Source organism: Canis lupus, chromosome 37 (assembly GCF_003254725.2).
Source record: "Canis lupus dingo isolate Sandy chromosome 37, ASM325472v2, whole genome shotgun sequence".
Classification (NCBI taxonomy): domain Eukaryota; kingdom Metazoa; phylum Chordata; class Mammalia; order Carnivora; family Canidae; genus Canis; species Canis lupus.
In genome coordinates this window covers 9,839,166-9,863,001 of record NC_064279.1, presented here as the reverse complement: position 1 = coordinate 9,863,001, position 23,836 = coordinate 9,839,166, and the positions used below count along the sequence as shown (strand labels likewise).

At 43.2% G+C, this 23,836-nt stretch overlaps 1 protein-coding gene across 11 annotated transcripts in view; it reads right to left on the bottom strand.

The window, feature by feature from the left end:
- SPATS2L (spermatogenesis associated serine rich 2 like) overlaps positions 1-23,836 on the bottom strand; it is a 160,775-nt gene that overhangs the window by 46,554 nt on the left and 90,385 nt on the right. For all 11 annotated transcript variants that reach the window (XR_007408975.1, XM_025441879.3, XM_025441883.3 and 8 more), the window contains 3 exons: positions 11,610-11,718; positions 8,391-8,440; positions 5,529-5,775 (listed from right to left, as the gene is read on the bottom strand). Coding sequence is in view for 10 of the 11 variants with exons in the window: in XM_025441879.3 (XP_025297664.1) it covers positions 5,529-5,775; positions 8,391-8,440; positions 11,610-11,718 (406 nt within the window). In the remaining variant the exon portion in view is untranslated. The remainder of the gene's footprint in view (positions 1-5,528; positions 5,776-8,390; positions 8,441-11,609; positions 11,719-23,836) is intronic.

Sequence of the window (23,836 nt, the reverse complement as noted above, 5' to 3'; positions counted from 1 at the left end):
TATTGGCTGCTCGGGCCACTGTAAGCTGGTGTGAGAGAACCTGCTTTGGGGCATCAGTCTTGGCCCCCGCGTCTCCTCTTCCATCACTCACGGGACACCAGGGCCTTATCTCAAGTCCCGCACACTCCCTCCGCCCCTGCCCCGGTCTTTGCCCTATTTACTGCCTTCACAACATTTATTATACTCTAGAATTCTCTTGGTGGCTTAGTTGTGTTCTGGTTTACTGTGTATCTCTTCTCCTCACCTTCCAAATTGGACACAAGTTCCCTGAGGGCAGAAACTCTGTTGTCTTGTTCACTTCCTCTGGAAGAATTGCTGGCACATGTCAGGATGCTTAAAAATGTTTACCAGGTAGATAAATAATGTGAGGGTTTGCTCCACGCCAGGTGCTGTGCTAATCATTTATTGCTTACCACAATCTGGCAAAGTGGGGTTATAGTTGTGATTTTTCCGGGGAGGGCACACTGAGACATGGAGGGGTTAACTTGCCCAGGGTCACACACCTAGGAAGTGACAAGGCCAAGACTCGAATCCAGACACCCCTAATGCTAAAGCCTGGTTCTCTGCTACAATATTATATTGCTTCCATTTGAGAGCTGGCACTGCTGAAATCCTGGAATATACACATTTGGCTTTACTATTAAAGTTCTAGGCAAGCTGCTTTCATCTTGTTGATCTTTTCTAATCCTCTGGTCCAATATAGGGCTTAGAGAAGCGGGGGAGATAATCTTGAGGCTAGGACCAACAGCAGCATAAAAAAAAAATCTGCTTGGAAATCCTATAGGGAACCTCACACCATAAAAATACCGTGAAATGGTCTGGTGAGATGTACGCGCACGTGTGTGTGTGTGTGTGTGTGTGTGTGTGTGTGTAACAAGAAGCACAAATGAGAGACAGGCAGCCAACATTCTAAAATAACAGGACCCTTTCTCTCACATTTGGTTCAGTTCACTCTGAGAACGAGAAGGCAGCTCGGTGCCAGGCCCACGCCAACACAGAGACTCTGCGTTGTCAAGGCAAACCGACTGGGCCGCTCCTGTTCCAGGATACCGAGCAGATTGCAAAGTCCGGTTTGTAGAGGTCAGTGAACACAGCATGGAGCCTTCTGTTTGAGACAGGTAACAAGTAACAGAAGAGCTGGCTTCCCAGGAAGCTTCACAAGACGAGGGGACATCAAGGAAGCCTCTGGCCGGCAGTCGAGCTGGAAGGCCCGCCCCAAAGTTTATCCCAATGGGGCCTGCCGGTGGCCCGGCATCCCACTCCTTCCCCGTTCAAGGGGGATTGTGTCCAGTGGGAGGAAGACAACACAGAGATCTGCAGTCCTATCCTGGGCTACACAGGGATAAGCGCCTCAACATTTCAGCGACCAGAGTCTTAAGAAAAGTAAAGCAGGAAATACTTGGGAAAAATTGAACCCTAAAGTCATCATGTGCTTTAGACATTTAGATGGGCCTCAGGAATAAAAATGATCCCTGGCATTACTTTTGGTAAAAATAAATCTTCATCTACTCCTTGTCTGACTTTGTACTTGGACGCAGAATGATCTTGATTGGATTATGTAAAAGATCTAATTTGAGCTGTTATTAAAAATTCTGAAATACAGAAAAAACTACTCCATGGCTTAAAGAAGTCATTTTGTACTAAGTTTAAATCAAACTCCCCAACTTCTAAGCTACATGCTGACAGGCTGCATTGTCCCACTCGACCATGCTATATTTACAGCCTGAAATGATGCTGCTTTGGGTGATTTTTCACGTAGGAAGTCACACTAACACCCCTGAACCACCTGCACGTATCTTAAAGTGAACTTCTCCCCTACCAGAAAACGATTCTGTTTAAAATTTTTTAAAAAGAGAGATCTTGAATGTCAAGGTGTTATAAAAAGATAAAACACACGTTCCACATGTTCACAGCCTGCTGCCCAGCTGGGCATTCGGGGCAAGCTTCCTTGAGCCAGTTTCATTATTGGGAAGATTGATAAATGCTCCACTGCAAGCAGACGGGAGATTTCTTTTACGCTCATACTTCGAACCCACTCAAGTACAGAATATCATTATATGGCTTTGTTATGATTCCTTTTTCCTAATTTTTCAATTATACATCTTTTAGAAGTAGGGAGCCTGTGGTTTCAGCAGAAACTCTCCAATGCCTGCATTAAATTGCATGGATTTGAGTCAGGTTTTTGCAAAGTAACAAGAGTTACCCCAGGGGTGTGGGTTCTCTTCTCAGCTTCTCAACCTGGGGGGTGGAGGGGGTGCTTTGGCTTCCTCAGCAATTCAGTGACGGGATGAGGTTAAAGGATCATTCCCATCCCTTCCAGTTCCATGGCTCTGCTCCAAATGGGGTGGAATATCCAAGACCGGGCAGACTGGGTGGTTCAGCGGTTTAGTGCCTGCCTTGAGCCCAGGGCGTGATCCTGGAAACCTGGGATTGAGTCCCACGTCGGGCTCCCCGGTGCATGGAGCCTGCTTCTCCCTCAGCCTGTGTCTCTGCCTCTCTCTCTCTCTCTGTCTCTCTCTCTGTGTGTGTGTCTCTCATGAATAAATAAATAAAGTCTTGAAAAAAATAATGTCCAAGACCTAACACCCATCTGTGAAATATCTGTTAGAGGCCTCGGGATTGCCGATGGATTGGATAAGCATTTCAAAGTCATTTCCCAATTCTGGCACCACTTCCTGATAAACTTTCACTGTCTTTGGGGAGGAAAACCTAACTAGTTACAAACTCATTTTTAAATTTATGGTCATAACAAGTGAGCTGCTGATGAAGTTAATGGTCAACCAGGAGGGCTCCCTTCCTTTTGCAAAAGCATCTAATGACCTTCCATTATCATCATGTATTCTTTAACAGGAAAGCTGACATGAAGCATGGATTTGTACTGACCCAGTAATATTAACAAATAATACTGACACACTGCAACACCTGTATGCTGAACTTAATAAAACCGAAAGGACCCTGGGATGGCTCTTTGTGCAATAAAGGAGTCTTCACAGAAAGTTTCATGTTGGAGTTGACAAAAGCCTCCTTGTACAGAGAACTCCTCTGGTGGGTACTTAACTTTCAAGGCAGCTCACCACTGTGAAGCGAAGCGCTTCAATATTGAATTTGCTCTAATGTCGTATACTTGATAGAGTTACTGAAATTGTTTTAGAAAGAAGGTATAAATTATAAGGAAATGAACGAATGTACGTGCTAGGCTTTTAGTCTATGATTGATATCAAAACAGCAACTTGAGTAATTAGATTTTGAAAGTAATTCATGGGAAAGCAGTAACAACCAAAGTTGGGAATCTGCCACTCAATTATTTCATTTCTTTCCCCTGCCCTTACTATAAATCAAGACACCCTCAAAATTGTAGGGATCGTAAAAACCGAATTAAAAAATTCCTGGAAAATTTAGATTCTAAATGGAAATAAGCTGTTTTTGTGGTTTGTCTGGTTGTAAGGAAGCACCGTGCAGGAAGGATTATCTGAAATCACAGCACTATCAACAGAGCTGGTAGGTAATGTGTTTGTGGAAGAAAATCGGTGCTTTGCAAGCAATCTAAAAGCTAACTAGTGTGTTGTGCAGCGTGTCAGTTATTTGTTGCTTCCTCACCGGAGCCCTGATTCGGTGCATGTCACCAGGGGATGTTCTGTTTGCATTGGTCTCTCCTGCCAGACTGCATTCCTCCTAGCCAGAGCCCCGCCCTGCTCATCTGTGGCTTGTCAGAGGACAGCACTGCTTCCCTTACCAACGGCAGACCCGGGGGCAGTCAGGCTCTTCCCTCCAAAGCCCCTCTACAGCCTCAAGGCTCTGGATCCTTCAATAACCTTTACGCCCACGAAACCTCCCTGGATCACTCACGGATGTAGCACCTGTCTTCCCCAGACAGTAAAGTCAGCCTTCTCTTCGAGAATAACAGAAAGTGATTCCCTCTGGGCCTCAACTGCATCATATCCTTCTCTGAATTTACTGTGGCGTAACAGTACGGGGCTTTGCATGTAAGAGGAGTTTAGAAAGTCACCGAGTCAATAAATGCAGGACTTTATAACTAGAAGAAGGACTTTGGGAATTACCTGGCCCTCTCTGGGGGATCTACTACCACTTAGGAGGCATTTTGAAAAACTGATGGGGCATTTTTTACAATCTGTGCGTGTGGGAGGGGCCTGCATCCATAGCCAAGTGATTTACAATCACAGGAATCCTGCACAGCAAAGGATCTCCCTGTGTCCCGAACCTTCTCAGGTCCTCTTGGATGCTTTACATATAAACACCAAGTATTTTCTGTATAATTCTCCTATGGATTTCCAGGATTTGTTGGGATTTCCAGGATTTAATTCTGGGTAAATTAAGAAAAAGATGGTACTTTATGGTGTTCAGAACTGACCAAGGCGCAGAGGTTTGGCGCCTGCCTTTGGCTCAGGGCGCGATCCTGGAGACCCCGGATCGAATCCCACGTCGGGCTCCCTGCATGGAGCCTGCTTCTCCCTCTGCCTATGTCTCTGCCTCTCTCTCTCTATCATAAATAAATAAATAAATAAATAAATAAATAAATAAATAAATAAAAAGAACTGACCAAGAGTTTTGCACCATTTGGGAGATCACATGGCCAATGGCGCATGCAGTCCTGGTATCTGACTTGATACCCTGCATCAGCTAGCTGCTTTCATAGTGATTGTATGTCTACACGCAAACATGCTTTGGCTCTTGCTTCACATGTCAAATATAAAAATACAGTGTCCACAATATCCTGTAGACTACTGTGTTAAGTGCAAAGTGATTCATTATAAGTGGGTGTGAATATCTGACCATTTTATCAGGTTTTTCTATTTTAGTTGCTCCTGATTTCTTAAATTTTTTTTTGCTTTACTGAAATTCTGTTTTTAGGTAGATTATATTATCTCTGATTTTTATTTTAGGATTTGGTATAAAAGTGGAGCATTCGGTTAGCCTGTGTTGAGGACCACTGATCTAGTACATTCTGGCACAGTTTCCTTATTTCACAGAAAGGAAACAGGACAGTAGAGATGAAATGATGTGCCCAAGGTCATACATTTGATTAAAAAGTAGCCTTTTGTGGATTAATTAAGATATGGCTATAGCACAAATAATCAACATTCCAGATCCTAACACCCTGGAAGGTGACATTCTGCACTTGACATAAAGTCCCAGGAGTTAAAATAATTTGATCAACCCTTTAATAACATTTGCTGTTATCACCAATTATTCCTCCCTTATCCCAGCAAAGGTGTCTTGAAAGAAAACTTCTTTTAAGTGGAATTTGTTTTCCCAATGATCCTAATACAGACTAGAACTATGTTCTTTAGACAAAATTTTCTTCTGACTTAGGACAGGACTAAGCTGAGCTTTCTTCTTCGGCCCCGTAACATCCCCCCGACCCCAACCCCATTCCTGCAGGAAGATGTAGGAGTCCTTGTTGAAGGGAGACCCCTCTCTTCCCGCAGTATCAGCAGTGGCCACCACTGCCTCCGTGGGTTCCCTCTGCCTCCTTCTCTCCTAAGCAATTTTATATAAGAGTTACTGACCTGTGACCCCACGGAGTGCCTTTGAAGGTTCCTCGAGTATCGAGATCTTTTTCTCGCGAGGGATAAGGACTGGTTTTTCACTAGCAGAATCTGTGGATGAGTTGTCCTTCTCACAGCCGTTCACGTGGCCGTTCTGTATCTGGGGTGGCGGAGGCTGCAGGGACCCTGCATCAGGCCTCTCAGCCTTGTCTTTAGCATCTTTGTTGCCTTGATGCTGCTTCGACTTGCTTCTTTTCCTTTTGTTGTTCTAGAATGAAAATCAAATGAGAAGATAGTATTATTCAGCTCAGACTCTTGAGATGGAAGGTGAACGTGGGAGATAAAAATCAAGTGTGTTATCTTATTTGTTTTCTGGCCCCCGAATAGAATGGAGGAAAGCACCTGCATCTTTACTGACTGCCCACATGGATGTGAGTATCTTTTCCTTACAGTAGGTTGTAGCAAACTTTTACCTGATAAACACAGTAAACAAAGGAGCCTCCCTTAAAAGGGAAAAGGAGAAAGGAATGGCTCAAAAGCTGAAATATTATTTGAGCAAACTGAAGCCCTCCATATATGAATGGTAATATAGTAAAATCTTGTGAGTACTGTTTTGAAAGAACTTGAATCCGGATATAGTGCCACTGGAGAAGAGCTCATGTTTCTTAAAGAGGTGATGGTGGGTGGGTGGGGAGGCAAGGAGGACTCTGGGGTTCTGATCCTCCAGGAGAGGACAGGAGCGTGAGTAGGAGAATCAGGACGAAAAAGGCCACAAGTCCTTGCAAAATGAGGAAGTCGAAGGCAGGTCCCAAAGTCCAGGTTGAGTCCGTGAGATAGGCAGCAATCGAGCAGGAGGTTCCTGGGATGGCTGCCACTGTCCACGGAGGGCAAGACACCCACAGGACACAGAGTCACCCCCGTGAGTACTTCAGTTGCAGCAGACAACTGCTCTCGAGTCATGCCAAGCTGATCGGGGTCCACCTGGACTTGGACTGTGCAGCCGGAACCCTGGACCTCTCAGCTGCTAGTCAGACTACATTACAGGGCTTCACTTTATTTACTTTGAAATAACGCACCCCTGCATTTTAGACCATTAAAAATTGTTTTTGGACCCCAATTATCACAATAAGGCAGCGTCTTACTGTAGCTCTCCTAAAAGGCCCTAGTGGTCAATACACGATCATCTCTAGTAAATCAAGAAGATGTTCCCAATTGTGCTGTATGGTTTCCTTGACTTGGGTTTTGCACCCAGGGGGTGCTCTATGTCCTGGACATTCAGGATGGGGCAGGCCTTGGCCAATCAGAGCAGACGCCTGACCCCTCAGACCAGACCCTGGCTCGCCCACTGCTGCAGCAGCGAGTTCCCGCTGAACATCAGCCTGGCTTTGTTCTTCAACACGTTTGAAAAGAAAAAATAAAAGGAGACTGTTTTCTCTTACTTCTCCCCACTCCCTTTCTCTCCCTTTGAAACCCCAATCAGGCCCCTGAGTAGTGCTCGTCTCGCTGAGAGAAGCCATTCACGGGGCGAAGGGAAGGGCTGGCGCCGGGGATTCCCACACAAGCTTGGCGGCTGCCGGGCCGGGGAGACTCTCTCCATGAACCTCTCTGATGGGGACTGACTAGGGAGTTGGGTGGGCAGCTGCTGTCTGCCCTGTTTTTCTCACATCAGAGAAGGCTGATCCCCAAACCCCACATCTGAAATTTTTCCAGGGACGTGTAACTACTGCCTTTTGATGGCTCGTAAGTCATCGTCACTCGCACAGATGCCAGCGAAGCCAGGAGTCGAGATAAGCAGAGACTGTCAAAGAGGGTGACTCACAGAGGTAAAAAAAAAAAAAAGCCTGGTAATTCTCCCTATTCCACATAAAACTAGGGGGCAAAAGAAAAGAGGAAGGGTAATTTCAGTCATCTCAGGATTTTATGAAAGTCTTGCTGCTTTTTGTTGGCTGAAAACCTGTTTGGCAGGCCTGTGATCTTCCCTGGTGGGGAAGGGTATAGACTGGTCCTATTATACTGTGGGATACCCAAAACACCAGGCCTGGCTGGGGAATAATGGGAATGGGTGGAGCAGTGACTTTGAAAAGAGAATCAGAATTCTTGTGAAAGTCATAAAACAGCTTGCAGGCCAGGAACAAGAGTGGCGCGCCCTGTAGGAGCCAGTGAGCTCTACATGTGCTCATGACAGGAGGCAGGCCTCTACGCGGGACACAGAGGGCCGGTGTGCACCCAGGCACACCCCCCAGGTGCCCACAACGCAGACTCTGTGACTAGCCAAGAAAGCAAAATGATTCGAATAGGGCAGAGTAAAATCTCCTCCTCTCTTCTCAAAGAGCAGTTTGCCAGGGTTGTCAAGAAGGAAAAACAGGTCCCTAACTTCCTATGACTTTAAAGTATTTTCTTTTCTTTCCCTTTGGTTAAAGCTCGAGTTTAGAGCTTGGCAAAAAAAAAAAAAAAAAAAAAAAAAAAAAGGCAGCCTTGGACAGATTCTTTCAGTTGGAAAAACATGTGAAAATATATTTAGAGCTTTTCAAGTATCTTTAAAACACTCCCTAATTTTTTCCTTTGTGCTATGGAATATGTTCAGGCAAGTTAACGTCTTGAATCCTTTGAATTCACCGGCTGGGCTCCCCTTAATACTTAAAAAGGAAAACTCTGGGACTTCTAAAGCACACCTGGTGGTTCAAAAGGCTCGAAAGGAAAACAAGGGCATTATTAGTAGTGAGGGTGCTGGTAAGTGAAGAGAGGCTTGAATTTGCAAGCTCTCTGCGTATACATATCAACAAGTTTGAAAGAAGTGTAAAATGGGTAACCTTGTTTAAGTGGTAACAACCAAGAAAGTTTTGACTGGAGATGTTATTCATTTACAATCAATATTAATCTTACCTTCTTTTTTCCCGTCATATTCCATTCTTTTAGAACTTGGACTGCACTGCCTAGACAAAGACAAAGAGTCTTCAACACATATTCATGTAATAAAACACCACACAAAATTCATCTGTCTTTAGATCCTGGTAGCAAGTCTATTTTTTTTTTTTTTTGCTTTTTCATTTGTTTTGAGACATCCTACCTTAATAAAAATGCCAGTTTCATTTTTTATTTCCAGATTTTCATTTAATTCACTGCATGATCTTGGTTTTATCAAAGTATTAAGCCCCACTACACGAAGCTTACCTTTTTATCATTATGTTGTCTTAGAGAAAATGAAATATATCTTGAGAATGTTCTGTTAGCTTCGTTGCCATAGGTGGAATTAAAATTGTTCTATTTGATATATGAATCAAAATACCTGTAATCTTCCAGACCAAACATGGGATTTTGAATATTATTAACCAAGTGAATCAAAGCTTTTTGTTTGGCCATTCCTGCTCTTTTTCTGCCTCCACTCACTATGTTCACAACTTTCGGGGTGATAAGGAGGACAGATTATCTGATGTTGGTTTTGCTCTAGTTACCGTGCGTGGGGATGGGATGTGCTCTTCGGAAGGTTTCCACTTTCAAACAAAGGAAGTTCCTCATATGACAAGTTGATCCCAGGTTTTCTCGGTGCTGTTCACGTACATATGTGGCAATGCACAGACTCAGAGAGGAAAAGCCTAACCTGATTAGGCAGTAAAATATTTTAAAAGACATGTTTACTGCTGATCGGCTATGATAACTTTCCACATGGTCTAACAAAGTTCTCTGCTCATTCCAACTGGGTGGAGCAGGGTGGTGGGGGTGGTGCTGGTAATTTCAACAATAAGTTATTGGTAGTAAGTACATCGGTTGTTTTCATATAAGTAGTAGTACTGCTAAAAGAGTAGCTCTTAAATGTATTCTTTTAACAATTTTAGGCCTTCTCATACAATCTCATTATACTAACAGTTCTCTACGATGAGTGTGTTGGCTAAACAAAGATAAACTTCAGGCTGGTCTTTATAACAAATTTCAAATTAGTAGGGTCCCAATTATTGGGTCCACTGTCACTGTTAGATAAGCAGAAGGCCATTTAGACAGGCTAATTATTCCCATCTATTCAAAGTTTCCAATTCAATGCCCCTCTTAGGCTTTCAGAGTTACATGTACTTGAAATAATAAGATTGCACTTAAAAGTAAGCTATAATTCAGACTTTTTATTGACTGAGCTGGTCCCTCTCTCATTTGCCCAGAGAATGAGTGTTTCACCGTATTTTCCTTTTGAAGAACCTTAAGAAGTCACTTTTATTAGACTTCCCGGTTAGTCAATCCAGGCTAATAATCATTAGGGTAGTTCTTCTTACAGCTAAACTTCAGTTTTCCAAATAAAATTAAATTAAAAAAAAAGTGTTAAGTACTGCTCTTTTTAATCAGAGAAAGGAGGTGAGTTGCTTACTGCTTTAAGTGCAATATTCAATTATTCCTCTAATTTTCATATTTTGACATAAATTCTATTTGCAATTTGGACAATGAGCTTTAAGAGAGTAATTCTGAAGAAAACATACTCATGTTCACAGGGAATTTTGAAACTGTTATTATTAAATTTTAATTACACTGAAACTGCTTGAAGCTTTTGAAGCCACTTGGAAATAGTGCTTTTACTATGTCTCGTAAGTGATTCCTAACAAATATTTTTGTATCTCAGTGGTTTTTAAACAAGTTTTCCAATTGGTCCCCAACCAAAGGTCATATGAGGTTTCTCAGCAAATCAATGAGTTTCTCTAACCAGATCTCAATACTGACAAGGTGACAATTTCAAGGACAAGCAAAAGGTGCTTTACTGAAGTACCAATGGATTTGATGACAGCCTTTCAGTTCCTGGGCATCTGTGCATTTCATCAGGGTCACTTTGTAAAAAAAACTTTCATGACAGGGAATGTGGGGGCTTTAATCCCAGTAAGGGTGGGGGAGGAATGGGGATAATAACTTTTTTCTTTTCCTAAAGCTTTTTTCCATGCAAGCGATGTTGGCAAGTGAATTGATGTGCAGATTTCCAAAATTTTTTTCTTGGGACGAATCGCACCAAATGCCACAAATCAGATTAATATCAGATTCTCTACTATTTGTTCCTTCCAACTCAAAATTCTGTATCTGCTAGTACATGAGGTAGAAAAAAAAACCAGAAAAGTTACTCTAGGTCTGCCTGCAAGTCTATTTTTGAATGACAATCATTTTTAAATTCAATTAGGACTCTAAGCCTTGATTGTGGATATCAGAATGTGAAAATGTTGCCTGGTTTCAAGACTTTGCCTGAATTGCAATTATACTTGTAAGAACCTTGGGAAAATTATTCTGGTCCTAGGAAAAGTAAGTAAATCAAACCATCCTTAACAAATAAAGTACAAATAGGATATAGCTGAGAAATGTGTGACAGGTCTTCCCTGACCCAGATTATGTCTCGCTGGTCCATATTTAAAACATAGAAACTATTACCAGCACAGAAGACATATGGTAACCAAGGACAAGTACGAGATCTCTGTGCATAAATGGAGCTCGTTCAAATAGGAGAGGAGAATAATTTTCCCGGAATTTATAGAAAATATAAGGGAGTAGGTTATAAATTTATAAGACAAACCTATTCCTGAGACTTCAGGAATAGGCAATGGGCTGTCTAAAGAAAATTGTTTTTTAGGCAGCAAAAAGTTTCTAAAGGTAGAGGAGATAAATTGATATTCTGATTAATTAGGCAATCTCAAAATCAAAAACTAAGGGTATTAAAGAATAAACCAGTCCTTTCAGACTATGTAAGCATCGAGTTCAAGGATGGCAGTCAGTAAGGCCAAGGAGAACTACGCTGGCTGAAGAGTTCATCAGGAAGGAAGTGCACTACTCTCCATGCACAAGGACACCATCAAGTAAAGGACATGTTTATAACACATTGGAAAGACTGGTGGACAACAGAATTAGTGTCATTATAATAGGTATCCCTTGGAAACTAGCTACAATTTTTTTCCTTTTTTTTTAATGGGAGAAAAAGAAACCCCAAATTCTGCTCTATTGAGCTCATAAAGGTGTTGTTAAAGCTTAGCATATTTTTATGAGAATTAAATTATTAGTAACTAATTGATATTCAATGCATTGAAGGAAAAAAATACAGAACGTATAAAATATTTAGTTCTAACAGGTTCAGGGGTCATGTATACTTACCATCCACGAAGGCCTGCACTGCTTTATCTACATTAAAATCAAATTGTTGTAGCACCAAGACAATTTCATTATTGCTTTTGTTGGGAACAACTGATCGAACTGCATAGATCTATTAAGAGAAAGAAAAGAAAAAGAAAGGTAAACACTTTAAATACTGTTCACCCATGAATCTCTCACTGGATAGAAGTATAATTGTTAGAAAGGCCTTAAAAAGCCAACTCATCTATCTTCTTGCCATTAAGCAGACTCAAGCATTTCAGATGAGGAAAAATTCATCCTAGTAATCACCTCGATATCCTTTTTATTTGTGTACACGTTTTCACAAAGAGCTCCTTGTGGGAACCGTACTAGTGAGTGTGAAAAGCCAACTCTGGTCTTGTGATCTACCCCACCACCCCCAACCCACCCCCAAGACTACAGATGCATACAGGATGTGTTTTCAGTGAAGACACAGATTGTTTTCTGTTTCAGGCTCTCCTCTCCACTGGCTCAGGGGGTATCTTTGGAAAATTTACAAAAATAGCCTCATGCCTCAGCTTCTCTCATCTGCACAGTGGAAGCAGTCATGTCAAGGCTCACACCAGTGTGTTGTAAAACTCCGTTAATGTTTATAGAGTTATAAAAATGTGGGGCACTATACTTTTGAAATGGCAATCTTAGCCATAATATAGAATGTTCCCAAACGTATTTCTGAAAAATCAAACATTTAAAACGTTGTAAAAGTAAGGGCTAAGGATTTCAACAGGTCAAGTTTATAATAAAATTTTAATGACCTATAAGTATTTCTTAATCGAATTTAGCACATACTCTTTACTAATAGAATCAGTTGACCTCTATCCCACAGAACTTGGAATTACTACAGGATGCTCTACTTACCTGAGCAAAACCTAGCTCACCCAACTTTCTATCATGGGGATTACTGTAGCTGCTACTGATAGATTCTAGTCTGCATGTGCAAGGGTAAGTGGTATCCATAATGATGATCATGAAATCATGGTTAAATTATAGCTAATTGAGTTTTAGAGTTATATACAGTTCACTGTGATCAGATTCATGGACTATGGATTACATGGGTAAGATATGTGTAATGTGAGTCTAATGAGCAGAACATTTAGTTAAGCAATATAGCCCATTTTCTAATCATGTCAGAAAATAGGCGGCCTGTTTCACATAGATCACTAAACAAAAGTATTTAGATTATCGTGAGGAAACAGCATAAGCTATAAGTACTTAACGTATAGAAGTCTGACACTATTGATGAGAAAGCTGGTTCTGAAACTTGACAATCATAAATGCTAAACATATGGGTTTTACCAAGGACTTCAATGCAATATATATATTTATATGTATGCGACTCAAGATTCCTTTTTTTTTTCTATTCTCACCTTTTATGGTTCTTAAATAAATAAAAGAACTACATTAGAAGGATATCTTCACTTATACATTAACAGAGATAGAGATAGAACAAGAAACATTTTATTTATTTACGTATTTAAAGATTTTATTTATTTATTCATGAGAGACTTGCACAGAGAGAGGCAGAGACTTAGGCAGAGGGAGAAACAGATTCCCTACAGGGAGCCCCATGCGGGACTCCATCCTAGGACTCTGGGACATGGCCTCAGCCAGAGGAAGGCGCTTAACTACTTAACTGCCACCCAGGCACCCCTATTTATTTATTTTTTAAAGATTTATTTATTTGGTGGGGGGCAGAGCAAGAGAGAATCTTAAGCAGACTCTGTGCTGAGTGTGTGCGGAGCCCAACAGGGGGCTTGATCTCAGGACCCTGACATCATGACCCGAGCTGAACCTAAGAGTCAGATGCTTAACTGACTGAGCCACTCAGGTGCCCCTGAAGTTCTTTTAAATAAAATTCTAGTATTTCAAGCCATCATGGTTGGTTAGTATTACATAAAATTTCTTGATAATTACATTATTATTACTATATCAGCCATACCCTTCTATATAGTGCAATAATTATTAATTAATTATGTTAACTGCATCAAAATTACATGAGACCAAAGTTTTCAATCTCCCTGCATAGTTGTTTGATCAGTAAAGACACAGAATTATGGAAGAAACATAAAATAAGTGTTGGCCCTGCTTCCAATCTCTCCTCTGCAGAACATATTTTTTATTATGTTAAAGTAAAACATAATATATAAACCACAGCTTATGGAGACACTTCCCTTGTAGACATTTATACAGCCCTTGCCTATTCCTCTTTAAAAGGAAAAAAAATATAACCACAGTCATATATGGAAAACATCCATCCTTGTCATTTTATATACACTAGCTCCAAACATATCCTAAGAAAATTGCCAATAACTGAGTTCTGATATCAAATCTAACAATGAATATTGCATACAATTCTCAGAGGAAGATACTTAAGACATGGACGTCAAGTTTTAAAGAAACAAGAAAAAAGAAAAAAGAATTTCTGCTTATTCTTAGATATTCCACAGTAATATTGAATTCTAGTGAATTTCCAGGCCAAGCTCTGCGTTCGCTTTCATCACAGGGCTTGGCTAATGTGAAGAGCATAGTATTGTTTTTCCACTTTCTTATTTATAAATTCGCTACCATCTATTTTCCAATGAAAACGTCTTTGAGAAAGACGGAGAAGTCCTATGTGCTCAGATGTGCGCGTAAAAACACAGGAACCTCGCAGTGTCACTAGATTCAGGACACAGTAGAGTCATAATGAGGGGTCTAAGCGTTTAAACCTTCGCAAGGCCTCATGATGAGGTGACCCTAAAAATAAGGAGTGGGCGACACAGGCGGGGTTACAGTGAGCAGGTAGAGAACTGAAGCTCCTGGAGGAAGGGACAATCAACACGTGACTGATGGTAGGTCGCAGATGGGTCGCTCGCAAACTTCAGGCCTGCAGGGACTTTGGTAGAGCCTGCGGCCTTCACTCGGCCCGCGGCCTTCACTGGGTCTGCGGCCTTGACTTGGCCCACGGCCTTCACTCGGCCCGCGGCCTTCACTGGGTCTGCGGCCTTCACTGGGTCTGCGGCCTTCACTGGGTCTGCGGCCTTCACTTGGCCCGCGGCCCGAGCGGGTGCCTGCAGTGGCAGCGCCCATGGAGGCCGGCTGGCAGCCCAGTGGCTACACCCTCTGGGTTCTTGGGCCCTCGCCGGGCCCCTCAGGGGCGCACTGTTGGGTGACAGTGGGGACCGCTTAGCCGGCGGGTCCTCCAGCAGCTGCTTCAAGCTTTCTCAAATCACACTTCCCTCGTTTGGCTTCTACCAAGTTAAACCTGGCCTGGCAAATTCGGTTTGCAACTGCGAAATCTGCCTTTCGCGCCTCAGAAGTTGTTTTGATTTTACCTTCTGAGTTTTAAGCTCCCCTTCCTTCTTCTTCTCTCTGGAGCCTTCTATCTGGCTCAGCAGGCTTTGCCCGCTTGGGCCTCAGGCCCGCCCCGCTGGCATCCCGCCCGCACCGAGCAGCGAGGCGGCCTGGCGTGCACAGACGCTGTTTGGTTGCAGTTTCCCACGTTACCCGACCTCCCCTGGACTTGAGTTGTCTGGTTTAAGAGCTGTTAGCAGGTTTCCTCGTTCACAGTGTGCATTTTTTGAGCCTGTCTGTGATGACTCCTTAGAAAGTCTTCTTGGCTTACTGATGAGTCACTCAGACTATGTCTGGGTTTCAAAAAAGGGTTCCCTGACCAAAGTTTTCAATCCACCTACACAGCTGTGTGATCAGAGAGACCCAGTATTATCAAATAAACTTAGAATAACTGCTCCCTCTGCTTCCAGTATCTCCCGCAAATTCACTCCGAGGCCACCCCAGACTGCACTTTCTAGAGCACAGCCATGGCGTTTTCCTCCCTTTCTTAAGAATAAAGCTACCTCCCTATGGTCTCACATTCAACTGCCCTTCCAAAAGGCCCCACCCCCACCTCTGTGCTTTGCCCTTGACACGAAAGGTGTCTGCTTGTCTGAATCTTAGGGTCCAGCTGAGATGCCACGTGTTTCACGAAGTCCTTTTCTACTGGCCCTGCTGGAAGTCACCCCCCCTTCAGTTCCCACAGACTTTATCAGTAGGTGCCTCTTTACACTTAGCACATTCTGCTCTCTATCCTAAGCGCGGACGCACTGTGTTTATTCAATGGTAAGCGACATGAGGGCCAGAGTTCTCCTCTCAGACTTTTCCACATGCTCAACACGCCCACCGCATCTGACTAACGACGGCCCGTAGTAGGTACTTAACTATTTGTTGAGTGAGAGAATGTCAGCTCGTAGCTGTATCCATCTGCCGTTCTGAGTCAAAGGAAGATCCTGCCAGCAGGTCTGAGCCATCCCATCACTCTGCATGTACCATCCACAATAACATGGGGGTGGGGGTCAGTTGACTGTGATATGACCTCAACGTTACAGGGGTGGGGAGGATCTGCGTATGTCCTCTAAATTTCAATAACAGAGATGGGATGGATTATTCGCGACACCTGGTAATTTTACTTCCTTTTAGGTACTCATAGTATTTTGTGAGATTTAAAAAATATGAAATAGCATAGTAACTGCCTGTCATTGCAAAGGTCAGCCCCACAGACAGAGACTGGTTGAGCTCCCACAAAGTGACAGGTGCTGAGGATGCAAAGGGGAACAGGATACAGTTCCTGCCCTAAGAGGGACAGCGTAGTGTAGCAGGGGAGCCAGAGCCGTCTGCACGTGAAAGTGCCGTCTTCATGAACAAGGTATGTGGTACTACAGAGAGAGCAGCAGTAAGGCCTGCCTGGAGGGAATACTTTACAGAGGACAGAGCTCTTAAACTGACCTACGGTGTAACCTCGGTCCCCCTACCTGCAAGCCCTAGGACCTTGGATGAACTGCTTAAGCTGTTAAAACTTGGTTTTGTCGCTGTAGAATGAGGATACTACCTGCTTGAGTCTCAGTAAAAACGAAAGGAGATGATGCATGTAAAGTGTTTGATATAGAATTTGGCATATATTAGCTGCTCAATAAATTTCAAAAAGAGACGTCTTGGCGCATTTACATTGGGCCACAAGGGAGAAGGGTCCCTCTCGAGTGTCTTTGACATGGAAAGAACATGTGGCCAGGGTGCTGGTACTTCTCAAGAAACTTCCTGCACAGCCTCAGTGAACGGTGAGCAGACCCAAGGCTTTCATTACTCCCTCACTAAATGCCTTCTATGGTCAGGCACGTACTAGTGGCCGGATACAGCAGTAACGAAACAGATATGATCACAACAAATGTACACAGGAAAAGACATGTGAATGTGTAAATTTAAACTATACATAACTGCAACTCACGCTAAGTGAGTGATACGAAGGAAGCAATCAAGATGTAGTGACACCGGTCACAGGGGTCAGGGAGCGGCCTGTCAGGAAAGACAGAGTGGGCTCTTCGGATTGTCAGCCTTTGGGACTCTGGACTATCTAACGCCATGAGAGAGAACAGAGTGGAGATGAAGCGGGGCTGTTCTGGAGCTGCCTCATTTCCTGCCTTTCCTGCTCCTCTCACTTTCCTTGAAGTCCCACGAGACCATGCTGGACCTAATAACCCCTCTTTTACTTGCACTGGTTTGAGAGGGTTTCATTTTCCACGATAAGCAGCAAGTGCCTAGATGCAACGCTAGCAGCGAGGGCTGAAGATAAAAATAATAAAGCCAAATAATTGATTCTATTGGCAAAGGGGAGAAATAGAGGGTTTTCCAGATAAATCCAGTTAGAATGTGAAAGGAACAGAATGGAAAAGGCCCATGAGCCTTGTTCACATACTGCTTTCTGCACTCGTGTTGGCATAATTACTTATGTGACTATTTGTTTCACTGGGATATGAGCTCCTGAGTGACAGAGACCATAGTTTTATATTGATGGGAGCCTAGAACAATGGGTGGCATTCAGTAAATGATCCATAAATGTTTGCTGAATAGATGAATGAACAAGTGAATGAACCAAAGGGAGTAGGAAGTCTAGGAAGATGGCCAATGAAATATTCCAGTTTTATTTATCCACTTCTTTCCCGGTGCATTTCTGAAATTCAGTGTAAAGTATTACAGTATTAAAAAGTATTCAAGCCCACAATGGATGGAGTTCCTAGGTACCAGGCATTGTACATGGCTGGTTCGGCCTTGAGGAGCTTGCAATCTTGCAGCTTAATCGTATCCCCTACAACAAGGACAGCAATCAAACAGCCAGCAACCTCCTTTTCACATCAGTGAGAGCCAGAGTTATTTATGAGTTTGCCATTCCTGCAACTTTGAAAGGAATTTTATAATCAGCTTTGGTCACATTTCTCAAATGCTGAGCCATTCAGAGACGCCTTAAAAACAGCTCATCTGTGTATGTTTTGCTTCACTTGCTGGACCACTAATATCTTCACGCTAATGAAGGCACTTCTCTTATGAATCCTGAGGAAGAAAATACTCTTTGTAGACCAGTACCTCTGCATCATGGATAATTCTATAATTTAATTGCCTTTTCTAACATCTACTTTCTGCCAGCAAAAAAATATGCATGAGGTGTTGTCATGTTCTACTTGGCTGACTTTTTGGGAATTAACACCAGGGGTACAAATCAAAATTAACTTTTTTTTTTTTTTTTTTTTTTGGCAGGAAACCAGGATTAGAAGGAATAATGAAGATTTGAAGGTGGGAAAAAAATGCAATTTTCATAGAATCATGGATAGTTTAAAGTAGAGAAGATCTTAGAGATAGTCTAGTTGTGACTTCCAAAACTTTAAAGTATTCAAATCACCTAGTAATCTGATCAGAATGCAGAATCTGATTCAGATGCTTGGGGCAGAGCCCAAAATTCTGCATTTCTAATAAGCTCCTGGGTGATGTAGAGGCTGCTTGTCCAAGGAGGTGGTAAGTGTGGTTATGGACCCCCAAGACATACATGCTCTGGTCCCCTGGAACCTGTGAATACGTTAGGTTACCTGACAAATTCAGGATGCACAGAATTAAGGTTGTTGGGCAGCTGACTTTGAAATGGGGACATTATCCTGGATTATCTCAGTGATCCCAATATAATTACCGAGTCCTTGTAGGTGGAAGGAGGAGGAAGAGAGTCAATGTCAGGGTGATGCAATGTGAAAAAGACCTGATCAGCTAAGTCTGAAGAGGAAAGGGGGCATGACCATGGAGTGCAAGCAGCTTCTAGAAGCTGGAAAAGGCAAGAAAACAAATTCTGCACCTAGAGCCTCCGGAGAGGAACACAGCTGTTGCTGACATCTTGATTTGAGCCCAGTGAGAACCCTCTGGACTTCTGATTTTCAGAAATGTAAGATAATCAATTCGTGTTGTTTAAAGCTACTAAATTTGTGGTGATTTGTTACAACGAAGGGAAACTAATACAGGGGAGCACAATTGAGGAGCAAAGGTCTGCTCCTTTCTTCTTCCTAATACAGGGATGACTTTCCCTGGCTTGCCAACTAACCTCTTTAAGAAAATGTCTACCCTCCAGGAATGATGCTTCCGGTCGGTTAGGCATCTGCCTTGGGCTCAGGTCATGATCTCGGGGTCCTGGGACGGAGCCCCGTGGTGGGCTCCCTGCTCAGCTGAGAGTCTGCTTCTCCCTCTGCCCCTGCTCCCCAACCTTTTGTGCTCTCTCTCTTGAATAAATAAATAAAATCTTTTAAAAGAAGATGCCTTTCAAAGGGCAGCATTCCCTACCACACACATGTATTTTGAGGGAATTCCAACTATTCATTCAAGCCAGATTTTGTGAGGTAAAGTGACATGAATCTGACACAATCTTTGCCCCCAGGAACTGACAAAACAGTGGGAAAATAAGGCAAAGTCATAAATTACAACCAGACAAAAGTCATTCTGACAATGAAATCCTCTCTGATTCACATGTTCTCTATGCTTCCTTTCACTACCCCTCACATGCTCCCTTTGCTTTTTGCCCGGACTCTGGAAAAAGCCTTCTGATGGAATTCTCTGGCTGGGTTTTTATGTCTCTCCAAACCATCTTAAAACAATCACTGCACAATTAGCCTCCTCAAAATGGGTGAGTATGTTTATCAGACTGAGGGAAGGAGCCGGCAATGAGATAGAATTTGAGCAGAGGAAAGACAGGAGATGAATTATGAAACAAAGCCCCAGAGGAAATGAAAGAAAACTGGTATCAAAATCCATGTGGGAAAGCAAGCTTTTGAAAGGAGGGGACAGTCTTCCCTCTCATTCTCAGAATTTTGAGAAAGAAGAGGAAGGAGGGTATAATACAAACTTGAGATTGTGAAGAGGAGAATGTAAGGAAATGATTTCCTGAGTGAATTTTACAGCTCGCTTCAGGGCTTAAATATTGGGAACAGGCCTAGAGCTGCCTCAGGGAAGGTGAGAGGAGTGGCCTTGATGAATGCAAGAATGAAGAGCAGGAGTGAGGGTCTCCACAAGTGCTGGACACAGAGTTGTCATGGTCTTTACAGCACTTCTCAGTAAGCCAGGAGCAGGAGCAGAGAAAAGGAATGATTCAAGGTTACAGACCCTATGGAACACGGTGGTACATCTTAGGACTCCAGGATAGTGGGGCTGAGAATCATAAATGGAGCTGATGGAGGCTTCTGTGGTCTATGAAGGGGGGTGATGGAGTGAGAGAAGGGAGAGGCTGAGGGATGAGGAATCCTGTCAAGAACACAGAGCAGATGTCAAAGGGAGGGAGAGGATGGAGGATGAGAGAGGCCAATGATAAGAAGGATGTGGCCAGAGATGCGATGTTAGATACGCCAATCCTTGGTCCCAGTCTTCTGGGGTGTAAATATAATCCTTTCCCTCCAGCCAGCCCTTCACTTTTTCTGAGGGACCAAAGTGTTCCCCAGAATGCCATCTTGTATGGAGTAAATGTATTCTCTATGTATTCTCTTCAGCAGTTTGGGTTTTTGTTTTGTTGTTTTTTTAATCAGTGGTGCTTCCCAAGCTTTTACCACCGTGGTCCAGCATCTGACTGAAATGTGGTTCTAAATGAAGCACACTGCTCCAGGAGTGGCTGGACCAGAGCAGAGGACTGTGGGACCTGCAGCTGTCCTGGTTGGGCTCCATTTGTCCATTAAAGGAATCTAAGATGGCATTAGCACTTTTAGAAGTCACATCAATTACTGGCTGAAACGGAGCTTCCTTTGCAATGAACGCACCGTGGACCGTTTCTTCGCCAAGTGTCCCCTGTCCTATACTTGTGCAGCAGCCAGAATGCAAGTGTAGGATTTTGCATTCATCTTTGTTAAGTTTCAATCTGTAAATTCTGACCCATCCCTCAAGCCAGCTGTTATCCACTGGAACCTTGCCTTTGCCATCCCCCCATCCACCCCCCCCAAAAAAAAACCAGAGAATGCATTAGCCATTCCTTCTAACTTTGTATTGCTTTTAAAATCAGTTGGTATCTTCTATACCTTATCCCAATTGATTTGAAGCTTGGATGGGTCAGAGCCAAGTACAGAGGCCAGAGTATTACTACAAGAACTTCCTTCCGAGCTGATGTTCACCTCTTAACCCATGCTCATTTGCTTATTCATTCATTCAGTCACAATGTACAGACTATGCTAAAGGCTGGACTGTAGGTGGTGACGGACACACTCCCTGACCGGCTTTGGAGTTCACAATGCAGGAAGGCAGGAAGGCAGGAAGGCGGATGCTTGAGGAATGCTACAGAAGGCATAGAGACGCTCTGGGTGCCAGTAACAAGGAAGCCTATCCTCATCTAGAGTCAGGGAAGCGCCATCTGAGCACTGAGGATGAAGGGTGATTAAGGCCACAAGGGACGGGGACGGGGAGAAATGGAGTGTTCCAAGAAGAGCATACAGCATCTATTAACGGAGAGTGACTAGAAGCACATTCAAAGCTTCCGGACAGTGGGAGCATTGCATGTTACAAGGAAGGGGATTTCAGCTGAAGCTGGATCGAAAAGGCATGGGGCAAAGATGTGTAGGGCTCTGTAAGCCATCTTATCATTTTGAGCAAGCTTCATCATTTTAAGGGCAAGCCACTGAATGGTTTACTCAGAAGAAGAGAGTGATATTTGCATATTTAAGAAGGTCACTGTTGTTTCCATTTGGGTGAGTGGGAGGAGGTCAAGTGGATGGCAGGATTCTGATGCAGTGTCCAGTGGACAGAAAATAGCCCAAGATTGGGCAGTTTATAGAGAATGACTCCCAAATTAGTCAGAAGAAGTGACTAATTTGTATTATGTAGCTGCAAGGAATGAGGAAGACAAAAGACAATGGGTGACCCAGGTTTCTGGCTTGACCATTTATGTGGAGAGTGGTATCATTTGAGAGACAAGGAGCCCTGGGGGAGGTGCAGCACTCTACTTGAGGGGTTTGTGAGGTCTCTACATATGCAGATACCCAGAAAGCAGCTCAGTCTCTGAATCTGCAGTTCCAAGGAAGAACCGAGCCAGGAAAAACAGATTTGGGCACCGTCTCGCCATCAAATAGCGATTCTCACCCTAGCTGCAAACTGGAATTGCCTGGTGAATTTTAAAAATATTCCTACACCTAGGTCCCATCTCTGACAATTAAATCTAGGCCTGGTCATGGATTCTTTTTTTGTTTTCTTAAGTGATTCTAATGTCCATCCAGAAACTGAGAACCATGAATGAGAAACACAAGGGTAAGGGACAGTACGGAAGAAAAAGAGGATCGCGAAAGGCAGACCTCTTTTTAGGTGTAGACTGCTCACCTATCCACTAATTCACTTGTGTGTACCATCTAGTCATCTAGTCATTCTCCACTACTTACGCAACACCATAACTTCAAAAATATCAGTTCCGGTTTATGACAGTTTTACTTTTAGAGAGCGTACTCCAGATAGCTACTGCTTCATAAAAAGTCACCCCCAAACTTTGTGGTTTAAAACAACAATCAGGGACACCTGGGTGGCTCAGCAGTTTAGCGCCTGCCTTTGGCCCAGAGCCTGATCCTGGAGACCCGGGATCAAGTCCCACGTCGGGCTCTCTGCATGGAGCCTGCTTCTCCTTCTGCCTGTGTCTCTGCCTCTCTCTGTGTGTCTCTCATGAATAAATAAATAAAGTCTTAAAGCAGCAACAACAACAACCAGTCTGTAATTTTTCAACATTTCTGTGGGCCAGGAATTTGGGAGTTCAGCTGCACAGGTCTGGCTTGGGTCTCTTGTGCAGACAGATGGAGGAGCGGGTATAGCCGGGCCGAGGGACGCAGGTATGGGTGGGATCTAGCCGGGCATCTCTCCTCTCTCTTTATGGAGCTTCAGGCATTCTCCATGTGGCCTCTCCTTACGGGCTAACCTGGGCTTCTGCACAACACGGTGGGAGTAGAATAATTCAGTTGTTTATATGGCATCCCAGAGGACCAGCACAAGTGTTCCAATTGGTAAGAAAGATGCTGAATCACCCACTTTAGAAGTCACACGATGGTGTTATCTCCTTTCTACTGCCCTAGTCAACCAGTTCCAAAAACTTACCTAATTTTAGGGGGAGGGACACAGACCCCATCTCTCAATGGGAGAAATGTTGTTCCAGCCATTGAAGAATAGCACACAAGGGTTAAAAACAACCACCACCCAGACTTCTTTCCATCAATTCGAGGTCTACGCTTTGTCAAGTCACTCAACATCTGAAGGTGGGGGAGGGAGGCGAACTAACTGAACTGTTGTTATAATACTAAATGAAAACCAATAGCTTAAAGTTACATCACTTCTTTAATTCTTAGAAATGACTTGGAGAGCAAGAGGTACTCATGTGGACTTTTCTCCTATCTAAAGAAATAGTGAAATTAAAATCCAATAACCAAAGTGTCTTAAATCTTTTAATTTCAGTCCATGATAAATTTTTCATAATTCAAATTCTGACCTTTAATCTGATACTTCCAGGCTTAAAAAAATATATATCAAATGGCTGCTATTAGCAGCAGTGGTCCCTCTCATCCATATGGAGACGAGCAAAGAGCTTCATACACATTTCATTTTACCCATTTAGCTAGCATGGATTCAGTACATACCTGTGTGTTGACTGTAATTGGGCTGACCCCTCATACTTTCCCAGAACTACCAGCTAGACTTGTACATAATTCAGACCAGGGCAAGCCCCTGGGTCCCCTGGAAGTGCTTCCAGCAGCCCGTTGCACCCACACAGTATTAGGACTTGGGTAAATACTCTGTCTGGCTACTTTCTCTGATGGATTCCACATTTCGACTTATTAGTGAGAAAAAAAAAAGGCAATGTTATTTTTTTCAAGGGATTTTGTTTTTGAGATTTTAATCAGAATGGAATAAGTAAGATGCTTTTA